The sequence below is a fragment of the Rhinolophus sinicus genome, chromosome 15 (genome assembly GCF_057876585.1).
Source record: "Rhinolophus sinicus isolate RSI-liver-muscle chromosome 15, RSI-T2T, whole genome shotgun sequence".
Taxonomy (NCBI): domain Eukaryota; kingdom Metazoa; phylum Chordata; class Mammalia; order Chiroptera; family Rhinolophidae; genus Rhinolophus; species Rhinolophus sinicus.
Genome location: NC_142515.1, coordinates 29,784,238 through 29,809,736, shown reverse-complemented (window position 1 = coordinate 29,809,736; position 25,499 = coordinate 29,784,238). Strand labels below are relative to the sequence as shown.

The window sequence follows — 25,499 nt, the reverse complement described above, 5'->3', positions numbered from 1 at the left end:
CTAAAAGAATATAACATTAATGATAACGAGTTAGTACTAAAAGCACTAATTTTCCTTTTCTAGTTTCCCAAAGTGTGTTCTGTGAGGTGCAGGCCCCTAAGGCTGTCCAACCAGACAAGCAGTGTTTGGGAAAAGCTATTAGGCTGGTATCTCTTCCTTCTTGGAGTTTCACAGCACCCACTGGTGTGGATTAATTAAAGGCTCTAAGAAGTTCTACAGGAAAGAAATCGGTTCAAATGTTGTTTAGCCCAGCATTTCCAAAATGACTTCCAGTGAACCTATCTTTTGCATAACACCTATTAATATCCACACTTTGATGCATCAAAATATGGAGTAAGGTTGAATTAATTGAACAAAATGTTGTAGAAATTTCACTCTAAACCAGGACTTTTCCTCACTTTTTTCCTGCTCTGAAAGAGTTGCTTGTATAGAAATTAACTTTAAATGGTTGAGAGTATAGTAAATTTAAATAGATAGCTATTCAAAGAACTGAAAGCTTTCTGACTAAACTGTACAAAAGAGATGTGACCAAACCAGTCTGACTGTTTTGCTATCAATAAAGAATAAAATATCTAATTATAGTTCTAAATAGAAACTAAAGTTACATCCTAGTTAAAACTGAAACTCATTATTAACAGGGGTAACAAAAAAAAAAATTAAGAACTATGAGTCACTTATTCTGACAGGAAACTATAACATCATTTCCTAAAAAGAAAATTTCATTGAAATTTTGCAAAAATCTCTAAAAGTTAAAGTTAAATGTAAAATACATTTGATTGTATCTTTAATAACAGGATAAGAGAAAACATACAGTTTTAGTAAGAAGAGTTCTTAACACAAGCCTTAGGGCTGCAAGTTTCTGAATATGACCAAGCCTCCCTACAGTTCTAGAATTCTCTCAGCTTAGACACTATTTAGAATTTAGATATTCATCTACCAATAAATAATGTTATCTTGAGCTCATTTTGAACATCTCACCCTATATACCGGGGGTGCCAAAAAAATTAAGAGATGTTATCTATGTATTACTTTTCAAAGTTGAGTTGTGTTACGGTAGCGATGTGTGGTAGTATGACGTTCGCTCAAAAGATGGCGTTAATCAAATGAACGCTAGCATCATTCATTGTATTACAATTTAATAGTTTTTTCCTTGCTTAAAATGTGTATACATTTTTTTGGCACCCTCTGTATTTCCTTGTCTGGTCATCTCCCTAGGTTACGAACATCTGTCACATGACCGGCCTACTGCATAGAGCCTTTCTTTTCATCTGTTCATCTCAAGACAGCTCCACAAAGCAACCAAACTGTTCAGAGTTAACAGTGCAATCTGGTGGCCAGCACAGAAACTACCTGACCAAAAACAACCTCCCTGTCATTTGTTCTGCTTCCCTTAAAGCACGTGAGTAAGCCTTCCCTTCCCCGCTCCCTTTTCCTATTTCCTCTTTTCAGTACCCTTCAAACTCCTACTCAAGCTCTTTAGGAAAAAGACTCTATTTTTCTCTCCCTAATCCCACAATCCTTTCAATCCACATGAATCAGAAAAACAATACTGCAGAACCATCAGGACTGCTCTCCCCAGCAAGCTGCAGCATCCCGGCTCTTCTGACAACCAGCATGAGTCATCTAAACCGAGGTCTGCTGACATACAGCTGCGACAGCTCAGCTGTAGTGGTAATGAACTCAGACCCACTCGAGCTGTCAGCAATTCTATTTTAAGTGTCACAGACTTCACAGAGTGACTGGAGAGTCCCACAGTATCACAAATAAACTAGTTTGTGGTTTGTGAGACGTCTTTATCTCTTCCATAGTATAAGGGCTGATTTACTATTATGAACCACCAAAACTAACAGCCACAACAGCAATAATTGTGGTTTGGACTCTTCAAAGTATGTACATGCATATCTGGCATCTCATTTCAACCTCATGTTTTACCACATGGCTCCCTAACAAAAAGGTCAGTAATTTCTAGGAGTTTAGATGCTACCTATTATCTCAAGTGCTACCCTCCACCCAATGGAGAGAAGGAGATACTCTCCCTGTATATTCTGGGGGACATGGGCAGAAAGGAACCTAAAAGCTGATCAGAGTTGTTGCCTTGATTAGACTTATGTACCTTGGGCAGCTCTGGGGCCTCCAGTCAGAACTCCACTGGGCCTCAAAGCAAAAAAGCTGTCCCACATTCAGACTATTTCTCCCATTCCTTAGATGCAAGTATAGTCATGTGTCACTTAATGACAGGGAGACATTCTGAGACATGTGTTCTTAGGCGATTTCGTCACAGAGTGCATTTACACAAACCTACACGGTACAGCCTCCTACTACATGGTATGTGCTACACTTTATGACAGCAGCACAGTGTGTTTCCACCAGCATCGCCACAAACATGTGAGCAATGAGTTATGACAGCTACAATATTACTAGGTGATAATTTTCAGCTCCATTATAATTTTATGGGATTGCTGTTTTATATGCGGTCTATTGTTGACCAAAATGTCATTATGTGGTGCATGACTGTAGATCACAAGCCCCAGAGAGCCTTGTCCTAGACAGGGAGCCAAAAGTCACCCTGGGAAATTCTTTCATGCTCTCCCAACTTGCTCCGGGTCCACCAGCAGGGCCAAGAAACAGTCCAAGAACAGAAAAGAAACCCCTGCCATCTACACCAAGCTGCACAAACTGCATGGTGCATGGAAACCACAGGCTCACAGCCCCCTGTATAGGACCTTCAGTTACAGTTGAACAATTCAAACAGCACTCTGTATATTGTTTCATAAAGGCACCCAGTACAAAATACAGCATGCATAAACTGTGCCCCCAAAATGGCTATGCATAGCCTTGCTCTGTGCTTCATTTAATAAAGCCATTATTAATTAAATGCCATGATTAATACCTGTACTTATAACCAGAAGGTTCAAGGGAACACCTTCCCTCAAAAGGCTTCCTGGTTCCTTCAGGAACATCTGACCACTTTGCTGTGGAGCCACCACCCTCCCCAGCCCAACTCCTCCCTATATGACTTCTGTCACAGCACCTGTGACTCCTTACTTCACGTACTATTCACCTGCCTTGTTCCCTCCGTCGGACTCCAGGGTGCTCTAAGGCTGAGACCATATCGCTGAAGGGTCCCAGTGGCCTGGCACAGTGCCACCCTGAGTGAGTGCTCTGTGCTCATCAGCGTTCTGGTGACTTAGCAAAGGTTTCCCTGAGGGGCAGACACTGGTGCTGCACGAAGATGTCCAGCAGCTGCGCTTCTCTCTCCCAGATCACTCTCCTCACTCCACAGAAAGCCACCCTCCAGGGGCAAGGAAATACAGTGTGTCTGGTCAGCAGTGGGCACCCCCGGACTTGGGCCTAATCAGAGCCACCAGGTGACCCCTGCGTCATCAGCATTACCTCGTGCTCATCATCACTGCTGATGCTGCCATAACACACAGAAAGCACAAGCATGACAGAGGAGTCCCTTTGGAAAGAAAGAAGAAACCTGAACTCTTAAGCACAGACACTACCTCACAGTGCTGGCCATTTCACACACAGTGTTATACTTAAACTCACCAGAACTGCTACGCTGTAAGAATGATCCCTACTTTAGAGATAAGGAAATTCAGGCTCAGAAGACAGTGAAGTCAACTCAGGACTGAAACCCATGTTTACTCGACCCAAAGTCTAGATATACTCTTTCCCCGGCAGTGACATCGTGTGCCCCCAAGGTCCCTGTGCTTCAGCTACTGGCCACCAGTCACGCTTCCTGATAGTCTCCTGCACGAGTCAAAACGCATTTGTATTTGTGAGTGATTAGCCTCTCTTTTCTTTCCAAACCTGTTCTGCCCATTTTCAATGCATTAAAGAAGTAATCAATAGACTCTCCTTAAACCTAACAAACCTAGGGGTTAGAAAAGCTTAAGAGAGAGAGAGAGAGAGAGAGAGATAGAGAGAGAGAGAGAGAGAGAGAAGGAGAATGAGTAAAACTCAAGAAAATGGTTTAGCAAAGAAACTGACATTATATTCAGCTATTTTAACCTCCAGGTTCACAGCCTCAGGTGACTGTGCTCTGCGGCCATACAATATTGTCCAATGTCTACATAAATGTGTATTTTCAGCTCCATGGTACCAGGACAAGGAAGTTGCTACTGGCATGCTGATCACTAAAACTCTTGAGAGGAATGTACACATAAAAGTTCAAGTTACCTAAGTCTTTCCTGGGAAGAAGCCTATTCTTTGAGGGAGCTTCATGGAATACTAATTCCACTGAAATCTTCACAAGTATAATTCCAAAACAGGTATATAATATGCTGGATTAAACAATATTACACAAATTTATTTACTTCTCAGAACCTTTATATATCAATGTTTCCCGAGTGTTTTTGGATATGGAACCTTTAATTAAAGGAGAAAATGGATATACAATGTATACAGTAAGTGCTCAATAAATGACACCTATTATTATTATTATTATGAGCAAACCTTCTGTTGATGAGCCTCTGAAGAGGATCTGTTTGATGGGACAACTGGTCTTCAAAACACACTTTGGAAAACACTGAATATGGTCCCTTAGGGATAGATTGGCTGTTTTATCCACTAGATACCACACAGCATACTGCAGCGTCTTTTAGAACTCCCTACAAGAGAATAACCGTTTCCAAAGACTCAAGGACTAAGAAAACTGTGGACCCATTCACAAAATCAGAAACTCAGGGGAAGAAAAATAGGAGGGAATTCTCTCATTTTAGAGGAGGAATTCTTTCTTTGGAGGAATTCCTATGATGGAAGGTGCCCCAACCACAAATTTAGACCAGGGATTCAAGGAACAAATCAAAAAAGAAGAATTGCTGAAGATTTCCAAGGAGGAATATAACAAAACCAGATTTGATTGAGCCAAGATAAAATTATAGTTATTGTCTTAGGAGGTAGTAAATGGAGAATGACAGAGTTTGAGTAAATACACCACAAACCCAAGGCCGGAAGCTGTCTCTCTACGTGCCCTAGAACTTAGCCCCTCCCTATTTTTCCCAGCTTAATTTTCCTCTGTTCCCTTTCATACATGTGTGCTCCATTTAACCAACCTAAATCTCCTACATTCGTACCACACAGTTTCTCATTCCTGTGTTCAGACTGTTGTCTTTCTCGGGAATGTCTATTTCCCCGCACCTCCGCACCTCTACCCCTCTCCTGGCCAATCTCCAAACTCTCTTCATCCTTCAAGGCCTAGTTCAAATGCCACTTCATTCAAGAAGCTTTCTTTCATCATTCCAGGTATATATAAACTCTCCAAAGTACTTAATCTCCATCTTATCTTCATTGTATTTATTTTTCTTAATTTGATAAATATTTGCAAACCTTTTATGTGCCACAGTCTATAGATATGTGTATTTATATACTTGTTTTATCTACCCATTATACTATTAACTTTTTGACACAGGATTTTATATCTGATTCATAGCAAGTTCTGATTCATAGTGACTAGTACTAATGCCTTGGCTACAACTCACACTCAAAGGTGGTTTGAAGGAAGCAAGGCACCCCGTTTAAAAAAGATGGCTGTAGTGGGTTGGAGACATAGCTATAATAGCAGGTACGATTTGCTGTATAGATGGTGTAGTGAAAGCTTCAGGAAAGAGATGGCATTTGAGAGGTGTCTCAAAATAAGGGTAGACATTAGAAATTAAGATGGGAACAGAAATATTTCAGTTACTTGAATATGGGATTCAAAAGGAAAGCAGAAAAAGGTAAGGTTGGAAAAAATTTTAAGTCAGTTTGGGAAGGTATTAAATCCCAGGCAAAAGGATCTGGACTGCTTTTGTAACTAAAGAGAAGTGATTAAAAGTGCTAGAGATCTTATTAATACATAAATGGGGGCCAGAGAAACCAGAATGATAAAAAGATTGGACAGAATTAAAGAATTAAGCCATCCTCTATTTCCAACTTCCTTGCTCCTAATATTTTTTCCCCCAATTTTTATTTTTCAAGTTTTAAGTGGATGACCACGTTACCTAAGCAATAACCTAAAGAATTAACCTTCCATGAGCACACTTCAGTTTGGTAAGACAATTTTTAAACATATAGCAAAATCAATCTATCATATCTCAGGATATTTATAAAGTGTGATTGTGTTATAAACTGCAAGGAGGAAGAAGCAGGAAACTTCTCTGCTCTTCCTTTCAAGGTGTCTGCTATTCCACGTCTCTGGCTAAAGAGTCATAAAAAGGTAAAAACCACAAACACCTTTCTCACCTCCTTTTCAAGGTTACTCTTTTCCCATCCTTATTTCTGTTAGACCCGCCAAGGTTTCCTGGTCTATCAGTTTGCTGTCTTGAACCTTCAGGTTCAGTCTATTTATATGAGGTTGGTGCAAAAGTAATTGCGGTTTAAATGCCATTTCAAATAATTTCAAAAACTGCTATTACTTTTGCACCAACCTAATACATCCAAAAAAGTAGAGTCACCTTGACGAAAGGGACCACTGTCACAGTGTCTGCATGCTTCTCTGGGAGCCTGGACGAGGACACAGCTGTCCTCTGAGATGCCTGTGATATCTGAGCTATGGAACATCTCTTGCTGGAGGAGGAAAAATAGACACACAGATCTAAAAGTTCTGCAATACCTCCTGCTCTCACCAATTTGTCTTCCCATTCTTGGAGACTAAGGAGTCAATTAATCAGGACATTAATACAGTGTTGTCTGCCATCTTTCAGGATCAGACCTATACATAGAATAGTCTAAATGGAGCCATTTAATGAAAGGTAATCATTGACCAAAAATATCTCTCTGATACTACCTGAAATCCATTAATTAGGGATTCATTTGAGTTATAAAACAAACATGATCTTAGAAAGGATTAGTGAGAGGGGACCTTGCTATCAGGCTCTATATTAGAAAAACAATCTGATTAACCTAATCCACACAAAGGGAACAGGGTTTGATTGGGGCAGGAGGTTGGGGGAGACTAGGGGGACGGACAAAGGATAGAAAATCTGTGAGGTCATTTTGGAACATGGTGTATTTCCAAGGAGAAATTCAGGGAGGATTGGGGAGAACTAAACAACAGAATGAGAGCACTAGGATTCTGAAAGGAAGCCAACTAAGGAGAAAAAGTGGGGAAGAACCATAGCTCAGAGTTTGGGGAATGAGCTCCAAAGGTTGACTTTACATTGCGCTATTGCCAAGGTCCTCATTTACCCCCAAAGGTTCAACCCAGCTCTCACTTTCTGTGGGAGCATCCAAAACGAGGTGGATGTACCGAACCTGGTGGGGAAGTGTGGCCAAACGAGGCTGGGAGAGAGAGATGGAGCACTGAAGCATAGGAAGAGAAGGTTTCAAAAAAGGAGCCAAAAGAGTTGGAACCCAAAATGGGATCCAGTTCATTAGAATTAGAGGTGTTTGGGGATTTTAATGTTTCCTAGCCTAAATTTTATCCAAATTGTTTGTGCTGGAAATTCTGAGTGTGCTTGGGTCAAAGAAATATGTGATCAGCAGCCACCGTTCAGAATTCACCAAGCTCCAATAAAACTGCTTCACTTGAGCTCAAAAAATGAAAATTGCAATAAGGCAGAAATTTGCAGAAACACAAACAATGAAAGTTAGTTTCCCCGTAAACATTTCCAAAACAGATAATTACACTAATTATTTGCAAAAGTCCTTCAAGCCAAGGGCAATACATGTGTTTGGAGTGAACCACTCACCAGTAATGGTACCACTGCTCATTCCCCTCTCAAAAGATGTCCAGCCCTGGGGAGGGCGTGTCCTGACAAGGCATATCACCCCCTTTCTCCCATAGAGCCAGTAACGACCTTTCCAAGGTATACACACCCCATCTGCCCATCTCCAGTTACCTCCTCTCAATTCAACTGCTTCTTAATCTACTGTGGGCATAACCATCTCAATGCGTACCTCTACCCCTCTGCCTGTGTGTGTGTGTGTGTGTGTGTGTGTGTGTGTGTGTGTGTGTCTAATTTCTAATCCTCTTCTAGAGTGCATGACCAATCCTACCTTAGCTATTCCTATCTCACCCCCATCCCCTCCTACTGAGGTGCCAGTGGCAGAGGTTCTCTGGAGGTTGACCATTTACCTCTCAGACATCTGACCCTGCCAAATTGGGTTCACTCTTTCTAATCTCACACTATTCTAAAGAGATTTGGAGAAGTTATTTCTGGTCTCTTATTCTTCACTCAGATGAAACACTGAACATTCTCCTTCAACTCAGTGCCAGTGATATACAGCCTTTCCACACTGTTGATGACCAAAGTTAACGAAGGTTGCCTACTCTTTTTCCCCACCTTCTGTTTCCTATTGTTTTTCCCTACCTGTACAGCTACCCTATCCAACACTGTTAACTGTTGTTATAAAAATTTGGTAATGGCCCCAGAATTTGAAAATGATTGGCATTTTCACACTTACTAAAATAAAATCCTTGCTTCTTCTTCTGTATCAATTTTTCTAATACTGTGATGCAACCTCCCGATTCTTTAGTAACTCCCTCTTCTGCTTTACATACTGCAGTCTCCTCCTTATCGGTGGCCAAGTCCCCGCACCATCCTTTTGCAACCAACTGTAAACTCGGTTCCAGATGGCACCATTTTTTCCCAACAGATGCTAGTGTGTAGATCAGCTCTAACTTTGTTCTCTTGTATCCTCTCTCTCGCACTATGTTAGGCTAATAACACCCTCCAGCTACATTTGCACAAGTACCTGACCTCACCAAATGTTTCCACATTCGTTTTCCTCTTATATAAGCCTCTCAACATCCCAGAGAGGTGCCATTATTTCTCCCATTTTATAGATGAGGAAACCAAGATTCAGCAAGAATTGGGTGACTTATTTGGAGCCAAGCAGTTACGTAAATTCTAGAGTCACGACTCTAACTTCTATGTCTGACCATCTCTTTCCACATGCACATTTCAAAGAACAAATGTAGCTGCCAAGCAAGCTCCACCTCTGGTATGAGTCCTACAGGGGATGCTGCAGGCCCCACGACAGAGGTGCCTCGGTCCACATGACTATTTTTACTCTACTTCCCACTCCTAGCGCCAAGTCTTGACACACAAACTCACCTCTCCCAACTTCCCACAGGTCCTTACTCCTTCCACGTTCACCAAGTTCTTCTGCTCTGACTGTGGTTTTGCCCCCTTCTCCGCCAATACCCACTTCGCCAGGAGAAAGGAAGCAGTCTTCCTCTCTTACCCAATGACTTATGTACTCACAGTCTGGTTCAGCGACCACAAACTCTGTGTAAGTGCACATTTATTTATGGTTTTGGGTCCATGTTCTCTGTCCTCCCCCTCTCCTGCCCTGTTTGAAGCTATTCCTTTTAGAGTGTAAGCTCCTGGCCCAGAAGGCTCTATTGAGCAAGCTGTGGGTACCACTCAGCACAATGCCTTGCATTCAAAGGCACATAAACACTGACGATTATGATCTTTAAAAAAAAATTACTCCTGTCCTTGATCTGAAATAATAGAAACCAGCTGCCAAAACCATTAAGAGCATTATTTACTTCAATTCAGAGTTTTTGAATAGGAATTAGCTTAAAAGAGCTATAAAGTGGAAGACAAGGGCACATTTGTTTACATGCAGTCCCAAAGGTATAAAACGAAATACTGAGTAATTTGTTATTAGCTTCCCATCAACAACAGTCCAGCTCTACTGCCCAGCGAGGTCACCCCGGGTACGAGGATCCCAGTTACCAGCATTCCCATTACAACAAAGAGGCGCTCAGCTATTCCAATTGCATATGTGCTCTAGAAGAACAACAGCTGGCTGTGTATTACTGACCGGTTTATCCTTGATGGTGGGGCTCGACACGCACAAGTATAGTTTCCCGTCTTCTTCTAGGCACGCGTCTATCAAAGCTTGTACTGAGCTCTCCTCCTGGAACAGCAGAAAGGCGTAGCCTTGGGGAGAACAGAAACAAAAGGGTGGGGGAAGGAATCAGTAAATAGAACTCAAAGTACCAATGAAAATGTTAGAGATTGTTTTCCTTTGGCAAATTCTGGCTAAAGTCTGAGAACTCCAGTGGGACACAGGGAAGTAATAGTCACTGAGACCCTCCCTCAGGGGCCGGGCACTATATTAGGTGCTCTGCACACACTGCCTTGCCTCAGGCTTGACACCAGCTGTGGCATGGACACACCTTGAAAACAGGCTGAATGAAAAAGGCCTGGCACAAAATACCGCAGACTGTATACGATTCCATGTACATGGAATGTCCAGAATAGGCAAATCTATAGCAATAAAAAAAAAAAAAAAGAGTAGATGAGTGGTTGCCTAGGGCTGGGGAATTGGAGGAAATAGACACGGTTTCTTTGGGGGATGATGAAACTTTTCTAAAATTGGTTGTAGTGATGGTTGCATAACTCTGTGAACATCCTAAAAACCACTGAACTATACCTTTTAAATGGGTGAACTATATGGTATGTGAATTGTATCTCATCAAAAGTTGTCCAAAAAATAAAGAAAAGAAAAGAAAAGAAAAGAAAAGAAAAGAAAAGAAAAGAAAAGAAAAGAAAAGAAAAGAAAAAAGCCCAACAAAAGGCTAGTAGGTGGGTGCAAAAGCAATTGCAGTTTAAAAGGTTAAAAACTGCAAAAACCGCAATTACTTTTGCACCAACCTAATACTTCTGATGTTACTTCTGATACGGCTGTTTCTCCAAGGACACTCTCCTGTCTCAGGACAGAGCATACGGTCTGTAAACATAAACACTGGCTGCAGATCTCCATCGACACAGCCAGCTTTGTTCAGTCCAATTCTGTAAGATTTTCTGAGCAACTGCTATAAGTGGGACACCATCTATGGATTAGGAGAAAACTGAGATGAATGAAACTAGGTTCCTGCTGTCAAGAGATTTATGTGATAGAAGAAATAGACATTTAGACAAGTAACTAGTCGCTGCAAAGCTGAGGGAGATACGTGAGGACAAAAAGAGCAATGGGAGCCGAGAGCAGCCAGGACCCTGACTTGGGAGAATCACAGAGGACAACAGACAGTTAAGGGGCTAACTCTGGCACTTGCTGCTGTGCTGGCAGTCATGAGTGGCAGCTGAGTAAAAAGGATCCTCATGAGCTAGTCTAAGCCTGAGTATTCAACCTCTCCACAACCCCTCGAGCTTTGCTGGGTCTCTCAGCTGTCACGTCCACTCCCAGTCCTGCTAGGAAACCATCACCAGTACAGTCTTCCTCTGGTGCAGTGCATGCCAGAGAGATGTAGCTGGTGGAAAAGAATAAAAACCCCCAAATATTCAGAAGGTTCGCATACATCCAAGATGTTCATCAACTGGCCTAGAAGCAAAGGCCTCTCAAGCATGTAATAAGGGGCAGCGGATAACAAATAATGGGGACTCTTTTTGAAATCCTTTTTCCAAACTCCTCATCTACTATACAGAGCATCCAAGTAAACAGAGAAGGGGAAAAAAAGATCAACCACTACCCAGCACACCAAGAGCACCCACGCAACCGGCAGAGGCCAGCACGCAAGGGAAAGCACCAAGCCCACAGGAGAGGGAGGTCGCTGCAAGAGGAGGCCACCAATGGGGTAGGACCCAGTGCTGTTTTCTGGGCTTTGCTCCCAGGCTAAATGGGTCAGAGGTTTCGGCAGGTAGCCAAGCAAGAAAAATAATACTTAACTGCAAAACTAAAAGATTAATATATCATTTCTTCATAGTCTCTCTCTTTTGGCAACAGTATCAACCGATCAACAAGCCTCAGGGAATCTATTAAAAAGTCAGTGTTTCCATTCAATGTGAGAACATTAATTCCACTTGCCAAAGAGAAAATTAGAGATGAATGGGTTAAGAGATGCAACTATCACAAAGAGAAGGTCTTAGCATGTCCTCTCCAACCTGCCTCACCAGGTGAAATCCTGGTACAACTCTGCCACAAAGGTCCTAAGGGGCACACAGGATCTCTGGTTTCTGGAGAGGACCCCGTCTGTATATACCGTGTACAGGCACATCAAAAAGGCCGGGGTGTGCTCGGCGAGCTGGGCTTCTCCGCTCCTTGCCTCTGGGAGGCCACCAGGCTGGCTGCACCGGTCCTGCCTGTCCTCTGCAATCTTCCACATCAAATCCCTCCCTGGGTTCAGCGTTGGCATCAGAGCAGAGGGAGGTATCTCCCCACAGCAGCTGACTAGCTACCACAAAAACACACCGATTTTCACTCAGGCCTATCTCACAGTCATAAATGTCAACATTGGCAGTAGAAAGAGTAAAAACAACAGGGAGTCACATGTCAAAGCATGCCACAATATTATTACTAAGAAAAATATCTACAAACAACTTATTTTCCTTTCCCAGGGAATGGCCCCATTATACTTTACCAATTTCTTCAGGATGGCTCTTTTACAACAAATCATTTCTACTCCCTGGTCAGCAAGCCGCCACGCTCAATAATGACAATATTCTTTTAGCACTGCAGATAAGGTGTGTGACTCAAGTCTAACAATTTCCTTCAATCCTACTTCCCACCTCAGGCCTTCTGACCGAAACAAAATCCACTAGAAACATCCAAAATCACTCCTAAAAACAACTTTATGATACCTTCACCTACTAAAACACCTTCTGAAACCTCAAGGTCAAGGAAACCAAGATGACAACAGAAATCAAAGAATTAAAAAAAAAAAAAAAGAATCAGGAAGAATCCTTTAAACACATTTCCCTTTTGATCTTCAGAAATTTAAGGTCAAAATAAATAAAGTACAAAAAGAACCCTTCAAGAATAACAAGGTCAATGTGAGATAGAAATTAAATCAATGATTTACTAAAAGGCAAATTCCACATGGTACTCTGAAAAGAGTTCTGGACTAGGGGTCAGAAGGTCTGGAATTGGGCCTAAGTCCTAACATTTACTAGCTATGTGATAACAACTAACAGCTAACATTCATAAGGCATCCACGACGCACCAGGCACTATTCTAAGTGCCTTCTATGTAGTAACTCGTTTCATCTTCACACATACCCTATGAGGTAGGCACTATTTTAAATTGTTTTACAGTTAAAGAAATTGCAGAGTGATTAAGACACTTGTTCAAGGTCACCCAGTAAGTGGTGGAACCATGAACTTGAACATTCACAAAGTTTCTGAGTCTTGGCTCTTTTCTCTGTAAAATGAAGACACTTAAGTATTTGTCCTGATTATCTTACAGAGATGTAGGTTGTGAGATAATATATGTAAAGGTGCTTTGTAAACTAAAATATCACGCAATGTCAATTTTTCTCTTACTGCATTTTCAGTTACTTATGTGATATGTAAAATTAAGTTGAGTTTTGCATATGTCTCATTATAAAAATTAAAGTTAAAATTAATGATATACACTTTCTACGTTGCATCTGCAAGCATTTAATGAATAAAGGGCAATAATCTAGATACTAAAGAAAAACCTTAATTAAAGTTATTTGAATGACAGGCTTAATATTACTGTAAACAAACAATAAAGTCACTGAATGTTTGCTATTATATATCATTAGCCATTTCCACCAGGAGAGAGAATTATCAGATGTGGTATTATTTGCTGATTTTAATATATTCTTTAAATGAAAGTCTATGATAACTATAAATCCAGCTGGTCAAACTGTCACTATGATGGTAGGTTCTGTTACTAGTTTGAAAGGAATAAAAAAACCTGGCTAAAAAATTATGCACTCCCTCTGTTCTTCCTTGCCCTCTGAGCCAATAAGAGATAACAGGATTATAAAGCTCCTCAAGTTTCAGAAATGCTGACCTTGTTTCCCAAGTACCTGAGGAGGGTGCGGGGGGTGTCAGAGATGTGGGAGGCCCTCAACTCAGAGCAAGTCTGTGGGCAGAAATACGGGCTCTGGAGGAAGCGGTGGGAGCTCTTGCCCCCCGTCACCACCTCAAATCACACCTTACACCCCTGCATGCAGAATGGATGGCAGAAAATCACTTGCTTTTCCGCAGGTATCAAATAGATGGTGGGAAGAAGGCTAGAACAGTGAGGGATTTTTGGAGAAGCCTGGACTGACTAATGTCCTTCTCTGGGGGAGAGAGAAACAGGAAGGTATTGGAGAGGGAGGTGCTTAATTGGGATAATTCCATTTTATTTGGCCAGGTTTCTGAAGGGAAAATTTAATTAAAAGATTTTTTTTTTCCTCTTAATACCTGAGAACACATTAAGTATATAACAACCTCCAAAATGTTCTTGGCTACTTTACAAAAACAAAGCTTGCTGAGCATTTAAATACATAACTTTTCATTTTATAATGTTTTACACTGATCCCTAGTACAAATAACAATCACCACCAATTTACCACAAACACCAGTTACCAAGTGCTTACATGTGCCAGGAACTTCACTAATAAATACTTTACATCTGTTAGCTCTTTCCGTCCTCGCAGTCATGCCATGAGGTAATTACAGTTGTTCTGACCATTTTACAGATGAGGAAACTGAAACTCCAAGAGGTTTAGTGACATCTCAGATTAAAATGTAGAGATTAAATTTGGGATTAAAATTTAGGTCAGCTTCCATAGCCTTCATTCTTTAGCCATTAACTTCTGCCTCACCTAAAAATGGTGAGATAAAAATTTCAGCATCACTAGCAAATAAGGACTTGCCACAAAAGTGACAATAAATAAAAATAAACAAGTGTTTTAGTGGCAGGAAGTGGTCACCTGTGCTTCACTCCTAAAATTGAAGGCCTATGTAAATATGTTTGCTCTAAAGCCCACAAAAACTGTATTAAGAAGAGTTGAAATGATGAATTTCAAAATAATCAGGAGAAGCTTAGATTTAGCTTTATTTAGGTCAATCAAATTTTCTTATTTAGTAGAGATGCTTATTGGTTTCCAATGTATTTTTAAGTTGTACATTTAGAATGAACGCTCTTGAGGGAGTTAAAGAGATTCTACTAAATTAAACAAGATTTTAATAAAATGAGTATCATTGCCACAGGAAGAATCGATGTGAGCAAGAATTGTCAGTGTATCCTAAAACCACTGGGTGAATGTGGGGAGGGGATACCAGATCCTCATACAGCCTTAAAGCAGCACCTCATAGAGCAGTATGTCAAAGGGAGAAGGAGGTACCTTGCCAATGGAGGGATCTGGTGGATAACACCTAAACCAAATGATCACACGTGACAGCAGCACCAACGGGGCAAACTGACATCACTGCCATGTCCATCACACACTGCAGCCCTCTTGGTGTAGCATCTTGGCGGTCGTCCTGCTAACAGTTTCATCTGCATCTCATTATGAGGAAGTAATCAGATAACTCCAAATTAAGTGATATTCTATAAAACATCTGGCATGGACTCTTCAAATGAGACAAAGAACAAAGAGCCTAGGAAACGGTCTAAATTAAAGGAGAGTAAAGAGACATGACAAGTAAATGTAAAGCTAGACTTTGGATCCTGGATTTAAAAAAAACACAACACTTTAAAAAACATTACTGGGTCAATCTGGGTATTTCTTGTTCTCAGGAGACATATGCTACAGCATTTAGGAGTGAAGGGTCTTTTTTTTTTTTCCCCTTCTTCCACCTCCCTTCTCCCCTCTCCTCCACTAGAAGTGAGGGTCTTGATGTCTACAATTTACTCTCAAATGATTCATAAAAAAATGTATATGTATTAATACGTATACACAGACCAACAGAAAAAAGAGAGAGAAAACAAATGTAGCAAAATGCTAACAACTGGTGAGTCATTTGTACTATTCTTACAACTTTTTTGGTAGGTTTGAAAATTTTCAAAATGAAAATTTGTGGAAAAAATTAAAAACCATAAGATCTTTCTCAAGAAGAGGGTAATACACACTCTCATTCTCTAAAGAGGTGTGGGGTCTTTTGAAAGACCCATAGTTTTTATAATCAACAAATGCTCTTACTGATTTATATGTTTCAATATCAACTTCAATGGGAAAATAATTCTAGCTTATAGGGCTGTGCCCTGAACTGCTGCCTTCAGAAAACAGTGGCTGACCAAACACTGGCCGGTTTCTGGTCCCAGAAAGAAGGATCCACGGTTTGAACACAGAGTGAGATGTTTTCTTAGAATTCAGGCTCCCTGATTTCCTCTGACCTTCCTAGAGAGACCTGAAGGGCACCTCTCCAGCCAGAGCTGCCTGAGTTCAGACTTTTTTTGGCATGGAAAGTCTGTTTCAAACGTTCTCTCTGACCTTGGAGCTGAGGTCAGAGGACTTACCTGGTTTGCCTCAGGAGTCTTTTTCTTTGGATTCAATTCAATAGAACCAAAAATATTTAGAAGGTATAAGGCATGATACTAGGCACTGAAGCTACAAAGATGAATAAGGCAAGGAAGAACCGGGCCCTGGAAAAACTCAACCTGTAAATAAATAACTAAGAAACAACATGGAAAGTGCTAGGCTGGGAGTATATGCTACAGAACACTGGTGAGAGACAGATGGAGCAGAGGTGTCCAAAGATCAGGGAAAGCCACAGAGCAAAAGCCATATCTGAGCTGGAGGAGAATTACTTTTCCAGGAAGTAAGGGTATTCCAAGGTCAGGAAAGAGCTCAGGCCACGGCATGGAAGGATCAAAGGGCCAGTACATTTGGAAAACAGCGAGTAGTGTTTATTGGAGCATAGGATTGAGGGCGGTGGGTGGGAGGAGATGAAACCGCTCATCAACGCCCCCCGCCTGGAGAACACTGCAGGTCTCTGAACTGGATTCTTTATTTATTTTCCTCTTGGATGAGAACATCAGATCTCCAAGATTTACTGAACACTTACTACACGCCCTAGGAACTGTAGGGGAATACTGACCCGAGCAAGTCCTTGTTCTCAAGGAATGTGCAAGAAGAATAAGTACATAGAGAACTCTAATCTAGGAACAATACATTAGGGATCCTAAAAAGTATTTTTTAAAATGTATTTTTAAAAGGGGAACTTCATAGAAAGAAGATAGATTTTTTTTTTCCAGTGAAGACATGGATAGAAAAATCAGGGAAGACTTTCTGTAGGTGGTGGCACATGAGCCAGACATTAATGGTATGATATACGTGAAAAAATGGTGACATTCCAAGTAAGCTATAGAGATGCCTCTGCAGGTACAGCCCAAGTCCACGGATTCCTGAACATTCCAGTTGGATTCAGAAATGAACATATTTCTTTGACTACATTTACTACATAGGGCTGAGGCTCAACATTTTGGTTCTAGCCTGTTTTATGTTTTCTATCACACTAGTAACTGTTTCTTTGTGGGCTTCTTGCTTGGCAGGCAGGAGTGAGGGAAGGTAGGAATGGACAAGAAAACAAGTCGGATGGGGAGAACCCCCTCAGAGTTGAAAACTGGCCATCTACTTCCTGGGTTCTAAGTTAAGTCCTGCAGTCCAGGGCAGTGACTGGTGGCATTCGGATGTAAAGTCTGCTCTTTTTACATAACCACACATTCCTTATATAAAGAGGTCCTTGTGAAATCTGCCAATCTGTCAGTTCTGGTCACAGTCAGTTCCAACAAGCACCTGACCAAGAAAACTGAGACCAGATTATGGGTGTGGGAGGGAACTGGTCAAACAGGTCGGGCAGTTTTATTATTACCAAGCATGACATTTTCATCGGGAAGAAAAGACACTAATATTATTTAGCACATACTAAGCCTCAGTACTGTATTGGTGGGTATGTGCACGGTCTCACGTAATCCTCTATTAACTCAGATGAGTAAACTGAGGCTCAGAGATTAAACAATTTGCTCAATGTCATATTGGTTATAGCTGCTGGTGCCCACATCTGAGTCCATAAATACCTAGTTCTTGCCTCACTGCTTGTTGTTCTCTCTCATTCAGCATCATACAACTGGCAAATTCTGCATTTTAACCTAGTAGACGCTTCCCTACAGATGCTGCTTTAGTCTGGCCTTGCTTGTATATCGCCTGAAGTTTGACAATCGAATTTCTCCTTGCCCTTGCACTTTAATGCTCCTAATGAGTGCTCAGCGCTGTTGTCTGCTCGGTGTCACCGTTTCCTCTCCTCAAGACCAAGGCTGTCCATTCTATTTCGAAAGACAACCCAAGCCAGCGCTCCCAGCTTTCCAAATTTTTCACCAGATTCCCTCAGGCAGTTTTCCACTTCAGACTCTTTCAACGGACATATCGTCTCTTGGTCTCACTTGCTCATATCCTTCCCCTGATCCAATTCCTGTCAGCAAGTCCTGTCCCAAGCTACACCCTCTTCTGAAACATTCTCTCTGCCTCTCAGCCGGCCAAATTCGCACCTTCCATTTCACTTCCTGAAATCTACTCTCTTCCAAAGAAAGTGCTCATGAGGGCTGCTTTGGGCTTGTCCCCCTTTCCCGCACCTCTGCCTGGGCACAGCACAATAGATCCTGCGGGACAGACGACAAGAAGTCGCTGCTATTTATGCGGCTGCTCGGGCTGTCCCGTGGCCTGCGCCTTCCTCCCGCCTACTCCTTGCTGTACAGTCCCCCGAACTAGCCATGCTTTGAAGTCAAAGACTAACTCTTATAGTTCATCTTCAATACAGTGGAGATGAGGCCAGTGTTTACTACAACAATCGAAGCTGAGGGTGTGGTAAGCTTTTAAAAGCAACAATAGCAACAATCCATCTGTCAAAACAGGACAAAACAAAAAGCCCACTCTTGCTGCCCTGCAGTGCAGTGTCCATGTTTTTACAAACAAGTCCTTCATGAGAATGAAAATTTCAATTGATTAAATAGTAAAATATAGGATTCACCAAAGGGTATGTATACTATAACCCTGCGTTTAAAGGGTGGTGGGAGGGGGCAAAGTATTACTCAAAAGCTTACAAACTGCAAAAGGTTAAATACAGGCTAAAATCCCTCAGCTTCTCAATTTGACCGGTTTATGTAACTCAAAAGGTGGAAAAAACTTGGAATCTGGGCCTAAGACAACACTGACTTATTTCCATTCAAGTTATGTTACAAGAGAAAAAAAATGTGAAGTTTGAAAACTTTCCTTTCCAAAGCCAGATTTAGACAAACTGAAGCAAAGAGAAATCGAAGCCATGAGTCCAGCCGACTGCAGCTTCACAATGACCTATTTTTGCCCATTTCAAGTAGAGACTTCTTTCCTGTTCTTCAAACGGTATCTCCTTAGCTTGTTGGCTCAGAGTCGATCTGAATCCCATGAGGCCTGGCTCATGCCAGGTTCACAGACCATGTTGGTATTGTATAAACTTCCACAACGGCATGACTCTGGTCACAAGGCCCAGCAGGCAAGCCAGCCTGCCAGTGCAGCGGAAATACACGACTGGCAGCAGAAACAGCCACGCCAAGGGACACGCCTTACTCGAGGTGGGTGGGGATCATCAGAGCACATGGCATGGGTCACTCCTGCACGACTGTGCATGCCTGTTCCTGTTCCCGTTCACCTGGGCCCCTGGACTGCAGAGCTGAAGCTGGCTGCCCAAGTGGAAGGAGGACAGCAGCCTCGTCCATTCCACTGCCAGCACCGCCGACTTCTGAATAGAGTGTCAGAGCCACGTGGCCAGTCTCCTGTCCAACATCTGCAGCTGGCCGCCTTCCTTGCCTTTGCCCTGGAGGTCTCTGCCAACAGTGGTACTGCAGCTGTGCTTACTGCCCAGGAGACGCCAGCTCCCCTCCCTGCTCCCAGCCTCACTACAAGAGGTGAGACTATTGGCAGTGTCAGGGGCAGCTGCGTAGTATGGAACCATGGGGAGAAGGCTCAGGATGGGCAGACACTTTTTTGTGCCTCTAGTGACAGCAACTTTGGCTACGGGCTGTTCTCCCACGAGGCAATGAAGGAGGCTATGCTATCTATCGTCGTAGGAGCTTGTCACGCCCAACGTAATCTTCCCAGCTGCCACAGTCAAGGAAGCAGAACTAAGCTGCTTTTGTTTGTTTGTTGGTTTGTTTTTTAAGCAGTCAGGGATTCTAAGGCCACTCTCACTCAGATGGCCTATGTCACAGCCAGGTGTTAAAAGACGAACTGGGTCAATCAGATTCCCTCTCTCTGGAATTCAACTAGAAATATGAAAACAATTTGCCCCCTGGAAGCACAAACAGAGAGGAGCACACATGCAGAGGAGAGCTGAGTCATGATAATGGTGGAACATTACAATGAGGAACTAACAGCTCCCACTGTTCGGCTCCCTGGCACCTGCCGCCCATAGCACAGCTCCATGACATCTGGTTCTGTCACAGCTCCTATTTTGGGGCTTTCCTTGTCACTCATAACCACAACCCCAATTTGAGGTAGCACACGATAACCTCTTATCCTTGTAGTAAAAAAAATCAACTACAAAGCAGTGCACTCGTATCCAGCAATGGTGTGGTATCACCCAAGAGGCACCCAGGGTTAAGCTACAGCTAAAGGATAGCTCAGACCTACAACCTCATCCTGAACTAGCTCTTGGAAATACCCCAGCTGTGTATGAGTAACAGAATAGAAGAATTCAGGAAAAAGCCAAGGATCGCTTTCATTTTTAAATATCTGTGAAAGTGTACCATGGGTCATATAGCTTAAGATGCCAATTTTTATATAGCATACAGCCTTGCAAATAACAGCATAATTTATCAGATCATGTAGTTTAAACCTTCCTTCCTTTCCCACAAATGATACACACTAGCACAACAAATAAAAACTACTTCCTTTATAATTCACCAGGCAAACTACTATAACCACTGTGTGCTTTTTAGGAAAAGACACTTCACGTCTTTGAGTCTCAGTTTAAATTGTGTTACAATGAGATAACCTTTAAGGAACTAAAATTTGATGGACTTTACTCTCTGAGCAAGTAAGGAACTCATCATTTGCAAAGGTAAAATTTCTTCATTTAACAAGTATCTGAGAGCCAGCCCTTGAGGCAGGTATGCAGGGGACCGGGTACAGAGCAGTGACTAAAACATAAAAAATTCCTACTCTTATTAAAACTTACATTCCGATCTGGAAAATAAACATAAAAACATGTCATTTTTTCAGGTCATGAAAAACACGGAAGAAAAATAAAATTAGGGTAAGAGGCACAGAGGGTGAGAAGATAGAGGGGTGGCTATTTCAGATAAGGACATCAGGAAAAAGGAAGTGCTAAGGCCCTGAGGAGACTCAGCTGACCTCAAGGAATAGCCAAGAACTCAGTGTGGCCAGAGCGGGTAAGGGAAAGGAGGATGGGTGATGGCAAAGAAAACCCAAGATTCAACGGACAAGACCCGAGAGGAAAAGCTTTAAACACGTCAGGCACAAGAGTCATGCTAATGAGGTGTCTGGCTTCTGCAGGGGTCCATTATTTTCCAAACACACAAGCAAAAAGGTAAGTCCACAACTGCAGTGTACCACTTATCTGGCTTGGAACTAAGCAAAATATGTGCTGCAGCTGTCCAAATTAGCATAAACGTCATAATGAAAACTGTTTTGGGAAGCCACGTGATTGCAGACCCGGAATCATTAAGATTTTCATTTCTTTTAACTCTGGTTAAGCTCCTGCAAATTTATCCTAAAGAAAGTAATATGAAAGAAAAATCATATACAAGGATATGTTAACAGAAGCATTATTTATCATAGCCTAAATGACCACTAGGCAAGTAAATCATGGTTCGACAATAAGTTAGGTCGCTTTTTTTTAAATATGAAAATTATGTAGAAACATGGGAGGAAGGAGAATAGAAAATTGTGTCTCTGCTATTATTACATCCCCACAACAAAATATATGAATAAAGACTGGAAGGAAACAGAAAAATGATGGTGGTTGGTTTTGTAGGGGAGGCAGGATTCTTCTTATTACTTATAAAACAACATTTGATCAATGCAAACCAGATTGCTTTGTTCTGGTTTTACTACTTCATTACAACATTAAGGCCTAGAATTAGGCTAACAATCGAAATAACAGTGATCACGTGCTTGACTTCCTTTAGCCTCCACAGCCAGACACACTCCCAGTCCTTCATTCACCCACATCTCCACTGCCATGTTCTCTTCTTCCTTCCGGTTCCTAACAAAATTTACTTGTTAATAGTTTTTCATTTTCTTCTATAAAGATGACCCTAGATGGATGTGATCTCTAGCCAGTCTCTTTCCCCAAAGTCCCTAAGCCACAATTCCAACTGCCCAATAGGAATTTCCTCTCAGATAAGAGATGAGGACGTACCAAATTCCACATGTCTTTAATCAAATTGTCACTACACCAAACTGGTGTTCTCTCTGTTGACTCGCCTGCATTCAGCAGTGCCATGATTCTCCCATTCAGTGGAAGGAATTTTAGCACAATCCTGCCATTAAATCTACCACCATCATCATCTACTGTGTCACTACGAACCACCGGTCCCTTTCTCTCCTCGTTGTAGTAATATCTCAATGCTTATATCTTGGCTTTTCCTGGTCCTTATTCCTTCTTATGAGCTTGATTACAGAAAACTCCTAAATGGTTTTACTGACCCTGCACAAAAAATCCAAAACCAAACAGAAAAACCTAACTTGTCCCTTACTTTACAAAAAAAAAAAAAAAAAAAAAAAAAAGCCTTCCATATTTGGGCATGAAAGTAGTGTATGTGTATTTTCTCATTGAGTCCTCATAACGAACTAGAAGTAGACACTGTTACCATTTCCATTTTGTAGATTAAAAAAGAGATTAATGACGCTTAATAATCAGCCCAACGATACTTGTGGTGGTGGCAAGGAGTGGCACAGGAATTCAACCCAGGCAGCTACTCCAGAGCCTGGATCTTGATCACTGGTTACCTGGCCCAAGTTCTAGGCCTGGCAGTGAGGCTAATCCACCTTAATGAAAGCCTACCTTGAGCGTGCCTACCTCTGGGCCATTCTTACACCCGAATGAGAACAGTATGAGTGCAGTATTTAAGACACTTGGGCTCTGAGCTCAGCCTGTTCAAGCTCAAATCTCAGTTCTATCATTTAACACACGACCATGGACAAATTACCCTCCTCTAAACCTGCTTCTTCCTCTATAAAATGGGGAGCATAAGGGTGCCTACTTCTGGGAGCTGGAAAGATTAAATGAGATTAAGCATAGAAAATAGTTGTTCCCTGGATCAAAATAAGCCCTCAGTAAATGTTAGCCATACTAATTACCAGAATTCCAGGCCCCTGCAATTTCTGCCATTCTTTTCCTGCCTAGCTTTTAAGACCATGGTCCATAGTAATCTGTTCTAGGCAACCGTCCTCTGGCTGCCTAGAATAGTTCATTCATTTGTCATTAACCATAAATTAATCTGTATTTTAATAAAAAAATAAGCATCATTCATAATACCTACTGTAAGCAGGGATTGTTTTAAACATGCCACGCAGATTTACTCATTTTAATCCTCATCACAACCTTATGAAGCAGGTACTATTATTATCCCTCTTTTGCAGGTGACAAAAATAAGGTACAGGAAGGCTAAACAGCATGCCTCAGGTCACACAACTCATAGGTGGGGGAGCCCAGCAAGTCTGTTTCCAGAACCCATGCTCTTCACCATTACCTAATGTTTCACCATCTGTGTTTCTGTGTCTCCACTGGAAAACCGCAGCCTTCTCAACAACAAGAATGATGTCTTCTCTAGATCCCCCCACAGTCCAAACATAGCCTCTTCCACAGACTGATGTGCCAACAAATATTAGACAGTGACATTCCTCACGCTGCATGATCATTTGCACTAGGACCTAAGCTCTCTGTTTACATTTATTCTGTTCTCTTGCCATCCCTTTTCAACAAATATCTGCAGATTACCTGCATCCACGCTATTATAAACGTAATGATGTTGATTTATATTCTGTATGAATGGGAGCTTTGGTTCATGCCCTAAAATTTGGGAGACACTCTGTTTCAGGACTCATAATTTCAATGCTACTATTTCAGAACTAAAATGCATGAGAATGCAATCTTAGGAAACTGTTCCTCAATATTTTGATTAGAGTTGGATTCTTTTTATCATCAAGAACTAAATGCAGAAAACACAAAGCGAGATTGCTTCAATTTTATCCACAGCTATTTGAAAGTATTTTAAACTAATATTTCTAGTTGACCCAGTTACATTCTCCCTCCACCCCAAAGACAAGCACCACACAAATGCCTTCACATCTACTCTCTTTGGGGGACTGGATCACTTTAGGGAAGGGAAAAAAAAATCCTACTTCTTCAAGGCTCTTTCTTCTGCATCATTTTCTCTTCCCTCATTAAGATTCCAACCACACTTCCTTCACTTCTTCAAAGGGACTCAAGTCCTTTTCATACTCAGTACTTCCCCCATGGTACTCCTCTGCTTTTTTAACTTGCTTCGCTACATTTTCTAGCTAACTCTTCAATTTCAGGTCTGTTTACCCTGTTTCCACGAAAATAAGACCTAGCCGGACAATCAGCTCTAAAGCATCTTTTGGAGCAAAAATTAAGTAAGACCTGGGGTATTATATTGTATTGTATATTATAATTACATTACATTACATTATATTATATATTATACCCAGTCTTAAATTTTAGTAAAATAAGACCAGGTCTTATATTAATTTTTGCTCCAAAAGACACATTAGAGCTAATTGTCTGGCTAGGTCTCATTTTTGGGGAAACACGGTAACTACTGTTTTGTCAGAGAAGCTATTTCCATATCCCCAATCTAAACTGATACCTCCTTTTTAAACTCGCTCACTACACTCTATATTTTTCCTTTAGAGAACTATCACAGTTTGCAACTGTGTTTATTCCGTGACCATTTGACTATTTTCTTATCTCCTCCACAGGACCATAAGCTCATGAGGGCTGAGAACAAATCATGAAGACACACAATCTGACTTCCATGCCTTCTATGTCCTCAGTGGTATTCTGGAGAACACCAAGCAAGTACCTGCTTATGGCCCACAGATAGATTGATCCAGAGGTTTCTGCGTATCCGCGAATGGTTGGTCAAATGCCTCAGTGGCCCTTGTGCTGGAGAGAGCCCCAGTCTCTATCACCTCCCACTCTGTTGATCTAATAACAATTAAGGGGACAGCTGATGTGCCTGCCACTGTTTCTCTACGTGGATTTTAAGCCCTCCTTTGAAATGCTGATGGTTTTACAAACCCTATACCACATCTATATAGGTAAACCTGATACATGAATGAATGATTCTGTTTATTAGGGTACACTTTCTGAGAAAAAGGTCAAAGGGCTCAATAGTGGATGGTTCATGTTTTCCTCTCTACTTACACGGAAGCCTAAAATGTTCGGTCAAAAAAACTGTACCTAATGGCTAACCTGAGGTGACCTAAAGAAAAGTACAATCGGAAAGAGGGGGATTACCAAGAAAGCACAAACTGGAATTAAAACCCAAGGATTGTAAGGAAAAGTATAAGCAGCACAAGAGGGCATTAGTAAGAAGGCACAAAATAGTTCAGGGTGAACTACTTAGATGTTCCCAACATTCAAAGCAGTGGGCACAGATTCTCAAAGTTAACTTCAATCTTGGAATACCACCAAATTTCTTTAGGTCCTCCCCAAATAGGTCAACCTTCAGACTTTAGCTAAGAGCAAAACACAACAGGAGTCAATAGCATAATAATTATTTCTCCCCCTTGACCCCGAGCACCAGAAAGGCAATCTGCTCTCTGAGGACGCCAGCCTGAGGACCACATTTAG

General features: G+C 41.6%; 1 protein-coding gene across 17 annotated transcripts in view; it reads right to left on the bottom strand.

Moving 5' to 3' along the window:
• CPEB3 (cytoplasmic polyadenylation element binding protein 3) overlaps positions 1–25,499 on the bottom strand; it is a 173,327-nt gene that overhangs the window by 39,518 nt on the left and 108,310 nt on the right. For all 17 annotated transcript variants that reach the window (XM_074339396.2, XM_074339394.2, XM_088791954.1 and 14 more), the window contains one exon: positions 9,763–9,881. In XM_074339396.2, coding sequence (XP_074195497.1) covers positions 9,763–9,881 — 119 coding nt within the window. The remainder of the gene's footprint in view (positions 1–9,762; positions 9,882–25,499) is intronic.